The sequence below is a fragment of the Pterocles gutturalis genome, unplaced genomic scaffold (assembly GCF_000699245.1).
Source record: "Pterocles gutturalis isolate BGI_N339 unplaced genomic scaffold, ASM69924v1 scaffold9846, whole genome shotgun sequence".
Lineage (NCBI taxonomy): Eukaryota > Metazoa > Chordata > Aves > Pterocliformes > Pteroclidae > Pterocles > Pterocles gutturalis.
Window position 1 is genome coordinate 30937 of NW_010100376.1, and position 9610 is coordinate 40546.

The window sequence follows — 9610 nt, forward strand, 5'->3', positions numbered from 1 at the left end:
CCATCTTCATTTGGGGTGCTCACTATTTCAAGCAAAATTACCAGCAAATATAACTCTATGATGGAGATATAGAAAAGATGTACAACAATTGTATTAAGAAGAAAGACAACTCACTCTTTTTCTTTGTGACGTGTATTTTCTTAACTTCTGTAATACCCTTTCCATTTGTGTTATAACTTTTGGAAAAACAATGAGAAAAATTTATTTGAGAACTGGAAAAATAAACTATGACCTGAGCCTTGAGCATGAATAATTTATCTTATACAGAAACCCCACTTAAACTCAATTTTAGCACTGATGTCCCAACTACTATGGCTATTACACTTGTAAAGGGAAGATCCAAGGGCCGAAATGCAAACTTTGTTCTCTTTAAAAAAAGAAAGCCAAACCACCACCACCACCCCCAAAAAAAACCAACCAAACAAAAAAAACCCCCAAAACCCAACCAACCAAACCCTCACCCTCTATCAAATGCACTTGAAAAACAATGTTGTTTAAGAGCTGATAGTAGTGTACTCTGCTCCACTGAAAATAAAAAACTTTCTCTGAAGGACAGGTGCAACATTCATAGTCACTTAAGACCCACTCCTGCAGGACTGGCAGAAAGAGCCTTTATTACCTCTACAATTTCTTTAAAATGTGTTTCATCCTTAGAAAGTTCTTGGCCATTGAACCTCTGCCAGGTCATCTCTTACCCCAGGACAGGCCCTCCACCTGGACTATTTACTAGACTCCAGAGTAAGCAGGGACTAGCAGCAATTTCAGCTTTAACCATAAAACCTGTAGATTTGGTCAAGAATCTGCAGGTGCTTGGCACTATGCATACTTGAAAGGGGCAAAAATCCAGCATCAACAGATAAGAGACCTTTCCTGGGGCACCCGTGAGGGGACTGTTTCATCCAGCAGCAGCCCAGAAAGGAAAACTAGAGACTGCAACGGGGCGGCACAGTGGGGAGCAGCAACCACATCCCATTGTGTTCCTTCACATCACTTCTGGTGTGTGCCTCCCCACACTGAAGTCAGAGTTGGGCCATGCTCTTCACTCCCATGGAGTACACAACAGCTAGGGTGAGAAAGACTTAATTTTACTAAACAACCACATCCCTCTTTCTGCCAACACAAGCGAGTAAACTCAGTGGTGAGACAGAGTAGGTGCATTTGACCAAGGGTCTGATGGGAGCTTGCTGTGCCTACTCATCCACCCTGCATCACCATAGCATGAATTATGGCACTAGTGCTTTAGTTAAACAGTCTGACCCTGAGATAGATACAACCTTCTCGAAGGGTATGACCCTTCTGTCTCCACGGCAGAGCATGCACCATGTGGAGTCTTGCCCTGTCCCAGCAAGGTTTCCCAGTGTGTTAAACTGGGAGCTACAGTTGCTCACCAAAGCGTGGAAGGTGAGCTCACTCTTGACACTTTCCATCTGGGACTCCACACTCACCTTCAGCTCCTGCTCAAAGGCATTTCCTCAACATTTCTTCCACAATTGGGTGAGATTTCAAAGATCCCTGCATGGCTAGAAAGTTTTTACTCATTTCTGAAAACCTACCTGACAAGAATGCCTGCCTGGTCTTCTCAAGTAAGAAATACATCTCTTATTTGAAAAGCCCCTTTTACTCTCTGTTAGCAGATCAGACTAACACAATATAGATTCTTGCAGCTCTCAGATGTCTTCATGTTATGTACACCGCCTGCCTTTCCCCACAGCTCCTCCTCCTCCCTCCTGCATAGCTGTGTGCTGCCCAGGGGCATGCAATGAGAGATGTCAGATGTTTCTTCTCCAACTGCCTATCAACATTCCCAGATTCTGGGTACCACAAGGTGAGTCTCCTCTCTCAAAACTCGCTGCATCACTGATAAGTATTCCCCATTTCTGTGACCACTAAGACGCTCTGCACAGAAGCCTCCTCCTGGCTCATCTGTGGGTGCTGTACTCCAGCTGCCTGTCTGCAGAACACCAAAGCTGTGCAGGGTGCCTGCTTCACCTGGGCCCTTCAACAAGGACTGGTCTCAGAGAGAGAAATGTCACCAAGCCCACCACGCTGCCTGAGGTGAGGACTTCTCGACTCATCCTCGGGAGCAAGGCAGGGAAGCTCCTGAAGTCAGCCACGGTTCAGGGCACCTTTTCCCCTTCCTCTGAAAATCCTACTGATTAAACGAGCAACCTTCAATAATTGTGGTATCTGACAATAACAAAATCATAGAATCATTTGGGTTGGAAGGGATCTTAAAGATCACCTAGTTCCAACCCCCCTGCCATGGGCAGGGACACCTTCCACTAGACCAGGTTGCTCAAAGCCTCATCCAGCCTGGCCTTGAACACCTCCAGGAATGGGGCATCCACAGCTTCCCTGGGCAACCTGTGTCAGTGTCTCACCACCCTCATGGTAAAAAAATTCCTTCTAATATCTAATCTAAATCTGCCCTTTTTCAGCTTATAACCATTACCCCTCATCCTATCACTACACTCTCTGGTAAGGAGTCCCTCCCCATTTCTCCTGGAGACCCCCTTTAGGTACTGCTAGGATGCTCTAAGGTCTCCCCAGAGCCTTCTCTTCTCCAGGCTGAACAACCCCAACTCACTCAGCTTGTCCTCAGACAGGAGGTGCTCCAGCCCCCTGACCATCTCTGTGGCTCGCCTCTGAACTCACTCCAACAGGTCTGTGTCTTTCTTATGTGGGGGGCCCCAGAGGTGGATGCAGTACTGCAGGGGTGTCCCACAAGAGCAGAGGGGGAGAATTACCTCCTTTGACCTGTTGGTCACTCTTCTTTTGATGCAGCCCAGGACATGGTTGGCTTTCTGGCCTTGCACTTGGCCTTGTTGGACTTGATGAGGTTTGCACAGGCCCACCTCTCAAGCCTGTCCAGGTCCCTCTGGATGGCATCCCTTCCCTCCAGCGTGTCCACCACACCACACAGCTTGGTGTTGTTGGCAAACTTGCTGAGGTTGCACTCAATCCCACTGTTCATGTCTCCCACAAAGATGTTAAACAACACAGATCCCTGTACCAACCCCCGTGGAACACCACTGATCACCAGTCTCCACTTGGACATAGAGCTGTTGAGTGCGACCATCCAACCTGTTCCTTATTCACCAAGTGGTCCTTCTGTCAAATACAAGTCTCTCCAACTTAGAGACAAGGATGTCACGCGGGACAGCGTCAAAGGATTTGCACAAGTCCAGGTAGATGACATTAGTTGCTCTTCCCTTATCCATCAATGCTGTAACACTGTTGTAGAAGGCCACCAAATCTGTCAGGCACAACTTGCCCTTCATGAAGCCATGTTGGCTGTCACTAGTCACATCCTTTTCATGTGCCTTAGCATAGTTTCCAGGAAGATCTGCTCCATGATCTTGCCAGGCACAGAGGTGAGACTGAAGACCAGCCTGTCTTCCCGTTTTTGAAAATGGGGGTTATATTGCCCTTTTCCAGTTAGTGGGAACTTCAACAGTCTACCATGACTTCTCAAATATGATGACTAGGGGCTTAGCAACTTCATCCACCAGTTCCCTCAGGACCTGCAGATGCACCTCATCGGGTCCCATGGACTTGTGCACCTTCAGGTTCCTTAGATGGTCTTGAAGCTGATCTTCTCCTGCAGTGGGCAGTTCTTAATTCTCACAGTCCCTTACTTATGCCTGCTGCAGCTTGGGCAGTGTGCTTTGGGCAGTGTGCTTTGTATAAAAGATGATTTTAAGGGACGAAAAGAGAAAGTGGTCTGTTTCAGAGAACTGCAACTGCCTGTCAAGGACCCTGATAAGAGATGAAAGGTGTTTCCCTCCTGAAGGCCTTGTAAACAAAAGGTTTGTCTCAAACATCTTGGTTGCAAACTCCTTACTGATAAGGAAGTGTGGAATGTATCAAAAGGATTTATTGCCTTACTCCCTTGCCCCACAAGGTCATACCCCCTTCACCTCTGAGGCATCAACAAGGAAAGTTATTCCTATGATAATTTAGGAGACACATCCATCACTTCATATGTTAATTGAAGAGAGTTAGACAGAGACCTGAGAACTTTTGTCTATAAAAGATGAATAAACAATGGGAAGGTGCACGCCTGCCACTGGAGGCCCTCCAAGATGTGACTCATCACTGGATCCAACGATGTTGAAAACTTTCTGAAAACTTTCTCTCTTTTCTCCTTTTTCTTTCCCTTTTCTCTTCAAGCATCTCTTGATCTCTTGCTGTCTCTAACTACTTTTCCTCGCACTTAAGGTAACACTATTACAAGGGCTTTTTTTTAATCGGTAAGTATTTATGAGTTTTGTTCTCTTTTTAGTGGTAATAAGTTAATGCAAGTTTATTGGACAGCGGTTGTTAGTTGTTCTATCAGTGTAGTTCTGGTATCGCTGGTAATTGCGGTATGGTTACATCATTAGTAGTTGTCCCACCATTCTAAGTTTTTAGTATTGTCAGTAGGAGGCAGCACTGTTACAAGCTTTCTTTGCCGTGTAATTTATCTTTTGTGATTCCAGTATATTTTTATATCTTCTTTTTAAATAAAATTATTTTTTAACTGAATCTCTCAAAGCATTGTTCTGGGTGTTCCAGATTACTATTCAGAGATCCAAAAGTAAACCTTTCCCTCACTGACTGAGTGCGATAGGACATCAGTGAAGACCGAGGCAAAAAAGTCTGAGTAGCTCAGCCTTCTCCATACCCCAGGTTAACCAGGTCTCCCCTTTCCTTCTGGAGAGATCCCACATTTTCCCTGGTCTTCCTTTCATCACTGACATACCTACAGAAGTTGTTATTGTTCCCCTCTACATCCCTGGCCAGATTTAATTCTATCAGGGCTTTAGCTCTCTTAACCTGATCCCTGGCGGCTCAGACAGTTTCTCTGTATTCCCCCAGGCTACCTGTCCTTGCTTCCGCCCTCTGTAGAAGCAATCCAGCATGAATGCCAGTGTGTGCACCATCCAAAAGAGACCTGCTTCTCTGTTGTTCCCCTCTTAAATTGTGGCTTCAGGAAAGTGACAGACAAATAGGGAAGTTAAAAGGCACCGTTCACAGCTTGGGATAAGCGCAAAAAAAAAAAAAAAAAAAAATTGCTGCAAGTATCGGCTAGTAACTGTGGGAGATCCACAAATATCAGCAAGTTAAGGGGAAAACTGCATGTTGGGCTGATGCTTTCTGAAATGTCTCTTTGGAAAGTGCAACACAGGTTTTAAGATCCACCAGTTTCTAAAAAGCTGTCCAGTGTCAGAGTGTAGATTCATGTGTAGGCTTCAGTCAGTCAAAACTTAAAGACAGCTGAAAAGGCAAAATGGTGACCAGGTTCCTGTACGATATGTATTGGCTCACAGAATATTATGTACAGACTTTCCTGCGACACATCCCTTTCCCTCTACATGACTATTTTTGATGACCACATCCTCATCTGTTGTAATTTTTATTTTCACTTTGATTTACTTTACAGCACCGCCTGCTCAGAGCAGTGTTGTGGCTTTGCGTGGTGTGTTTGTGTGACAGGGGGGACAGGCTGCAGTGATGGTTCCTGCAAGTAACTGCTCAGAGTTTCCCCAGCTCCAAGTCTGCTCTGGCAGCAAGGGAGGGGCTACTGTGATGGCTCCTGTAAGTAACTGTTAACAAAGTCCCTCTCTGACCCAAAGTCGGGGGGAGGGGGGCAGGGGGGAAGTACTACTGAGCTGGCCCCTGTGGGAAGCTGCTGGAAGTTTCCCCAGCTCCAGGCTGGGCCTGCCCCTGGCCAGGGCTGAGCCAGTCAGTGCCTCTACGAATGGCATATTGAAGAGCGGGCCCAGTGCAGGGAGCAGGGGTGTGGCTCCAGGCAGGGCCAGGCCCAGCCGGGTCTGTCCATCCCTCCATCCAGCTGCCTGCCTGGCCTCTTCTGTAACCCAACCCACCGCAGCCCAAGCTTCCACTATGGCCCGCCCACGAGCTGGGAGTTTCCCAGGAGCCAGTGGAAAAACCTGCAGCAGAGAGAGGAGTGGGGTGTGAGAGAGACAGCTACACAGACACGAAGGTCAGTGAAGAGAAAGGAGAAGAGGAGGTGCTGGAGCAGAGATTCTCCTTCAGCCTGTAGTGAAGAGCATGGTGACACACACTGTCCTCGTGCAGCCCATGGAGAGCAGAGCTCACCTGCAGCTCATGGAGGTGTAGCCATGGAGGACCCCACACTGGCAGATGTGACTGTGCCTCGAGGAAATCGTGAATTTTGTTGAAGAGACTCACATTGGAGCAGTTTGTGAAGGGCTCTCCTGTAAGAGGCACCCCACACTGGAGCAGGGAAAGACTGAGGAGCACTCCTCTGAAGAGGTTTTAGCCCCTGAGGTTTAAGCAAGAGGCTGTGTTTGGTCTTTAAACCATGGCAGCAGCTTCTGGTTCTTTATTTGCCTGAAAAACACCAGAGGACACCACATAAACAACAGTGCTGAACAGCATACACTGTGTGTTTCAGGGTACACAAATCCTAAATACAGGAAAACTTATATATGGCTATAATACATTAAAATATCCAGACTGGATATTAAAACTTCTTGAAGTCCAAGGAGTTAGTCTTCTGGGATTACTTAGCAAGGATATAAATGGAAAGAGACAGTAGATTTTTCTTTACAGATGTCACTGAAATAATGGTACAATACAAAACTGGAAAATAAGATGTTATCAGTTTCAGTATTTACACAGAGTAGAAACCTGAGCAAATCTTTGCTAGCAAATCACATTTCAGAGACTGGTAAGCACTTACCTTTATTTCAATTGGACAAACCAAAACTCAGAGCCAAGTTCTTCCTTCCCTAACTGTGCTTAAGCAAGATACTATCACTAAGATGCAACTTATTTTTTTAAATAGGATTCTACTCTGAACAGGATGGTTGAAGAGGCCAATTTCCAAATCTGTTGACTTTAAAAAAAAAAAAAAAATCTTTATGTCGACGATGCATCTTTTAAGAACTTTCTTTCATTCATTAGTCTTGTCTGTACCTGGAAAAAAAGCAGGTGAGATCCCTTCCCAACCACTCACTCATATCATACTTAGTCTTTTCAAGCCACAAACATCCCTGCTAAGTCTTGCAAACCATAGAAAAGGAAAATATGAGGTCTAAGGGAACATGCAAACTGGGACTTCAGTGCTGAAGAGGGGCACTCACATTTTGCTTTCAGACATCCCAGGTGAGTTGCAGTCTTGTCTTCCAAAAGTAGAAGTGAGGATGACAGCCCATACCAGACATAATACTGGTCATCTTTCTCTCCCAGCTTCTCCTTCCTCCATACAAACCCCTTCCACCACCCCTTCCCTCCGGCCATGAACACTATGGAGACTCGCTTCGGGCATGCAGGTTTCTCTGCCTCCCCAGGCAGAGCTGACTGCTGCTGTTCACAACCAGAGACAGCAGTTAGATCCAGAGTCAATCCTCTACTCCAGTCCCTTCCCTGAGCTGCTGGATCCTGCTCCCCCCCTCTCTCACTTATCACACCACTTGACAGTGGACTGATTCTACAGACTATCTGCCTTCTGCTGGGTTGCAGCAAATTGGAAGAATTGCATCTATTGTCTTCAAATAGAGCGCAAAGCAGCAAATGTGATGCAGTAACACTGTTGCACTTGGTTTCTACAGAGAAAAACAACAGAGAAAACAATGCAATAGTAAAACGTGAACAAAACCCCCTCACCGCGCAGACCGTTCCTGGCATGTGCCAACCAGCTATGCAAAGCTACCAGCAATGGAACAGTAAAGATGCCACTCCTCTGCAAGAAGTGTGAAGATGAAAACCAGCAGAACAATAGTCCTGCCCTGTTGCTCCTCCTGCCAAAAGGATTTTTCATGAAAGAGGTCACTGGATACTAAAGTGCTCTGCTCTATCTCCCTTGTCTGGTTCACTGCAGCTATTTTATCTTCTGAGAATGAGAAAAAAAGAATAGGGAGATTTGATGACATTCAAGGGTAGAGATTTCAAAACTGAAGAAAATGTTACACTTACACATGTTAAGGCCGAAAATAGTGTAAATAAAAAAACCAAGATTAGGTATTTTGAGAAGATACTCAAAAACATATTGACCTATTGCAATGAATGATGATGTTTTGGAGGAAAGACTGAAATGTCAAATTACAGCCTACTGCTGTTTTTAGCTACTGGTCAGGATATCTTGTCCATCATCACCCCTGCCTACCTACCCAACAGCAGCGCAGTGGTTCCAGCCACTCCCTGCAACGAGATACTCAGCTATGCAGACCTCCTCCTTCTCCAGATAAAACTACATTTCCTCATGCAAAATCCTCCACCAGCATGTGCCTTAAAGGGTGCAGTGAGCTGGCCCCAGAGGCAAAAAAAATCAGCCCACCTCTGAGTAGAGCAGAGATGTGCCTTAAGTTACAGGACTGAAAGCAGTTCTAGGAAAAATGCTAACACAACAGCGTTTCATGCTGAATTTTTATTTCAACGTTATGCAACGGCATAAGTATAAATAATCGTGTTCCATATACAACAATTATGACATCCATAAGGAGTTTCTTAAGAGAAAATAAGACTGCAAACACTTTATTGCACAGACCCTAACAATTTTTTTTCCTTTTTATTTCCTTGATTTTTTTTTTTGTTTTGGGTTTTTTGTTTTTTTTTTTGGAAGCTGAGGCATCTACAGCAGGAAGTCTACAAAAGAACACATCAGATCTACAACCACATAAAGACTGACCAAGTAGCACACAGGTAGGAGGATCTCTAACAGCTCACTGATAAGGTAAACACCAACAAACAGGTACTATATAAACACAAGCTTACGCACTGTTACACTTCCAAAATGCAAAGAATTTATTTGTCAGAAGTGATAATGAACTATACAAAATATACATAAATGTATACTGTAAACAAATAGCTAGATGTGCTTTAAAGAAACAAGAGGATAGTTAAAAAAATGTAGAAGACTGTAAACTAGGAAAATACCTCCCAGATAGAAATGTTATTTTGAAGTGCATTAGCATTCAATTTGTAGTAGGTGCCAAAGCACAGATGAACCGTAAATGTCGAGACCATTTTATCCTTACAGCTGCTCAAAAAATATTACCCATTGCTCACTAGCTCCTCTGTGAACGCATCAAAGGCAGTATGAATGTTCTAGTGCCACATGAAAAATCAGAAGGGCTTGTCTGTGATGTTATCTTTCCATTACAGGTTTGCACCATCCTATCTATGCCAATCATTAAAAACCAAGCATCTGCAAGAGTATTTTGTAGTGCTTCTGCACGTTTTGAATTTTACCTTTCATCTTTCAAAACAAGCTAAATACCTCCACACTAAAACGATCAAAGTCTACCTGTTCCACAGTATACAAAATTTAAATAAAGCTTAGCAAAAATAAGAAGAAAGTCACATTCTAGCACCAAATAGCTCCAACAGGTTCGTTTGTTACAAAATGCTTTTTTTACAATTACAGTATTCACTTTTTTTTTGCATACAAATAAAAAGATCACGTTATGAAATGTATGGAGCTACTCAATGCATTTAGAAATTAACGGGAAACCCAGAATTACTTGCTAAAAACAGCAAGTAAAGTCTACAACATAAGGCCCCAGCTATGTATTAAAATGTAATGGATGTCCTGAACTTTTCTGAACTTATGAAACTGAAACTACTCTTTTTCCTTTTT

General features: G+C 44.3%; 1 protein-coding gene across 1 annotated transcript in view; it reads left to right on the forward strand.

The window, feature by feature from the left end:
- The window catches only part of CD180 (CD180 molecule), a gene marked incomplete at its 5' end in the record, with an annotated part of 6036 nt that extends 5364 nt beyond the window's left edge, over window positions 1-672 (forward strand). Inside the window, one exon of the mRNA XM_010079539.1 lies at window positions 655-672. Within this exon, the coding sequence (XP_010077841.1) occupies window positions 655-672 (18 nt within the window). The remainder of the gene's footprint in view (window positions 1-654) is intronic.
- Between the last annotated feature and the right edge of the window lie 8938 nt (window positions 673-9610).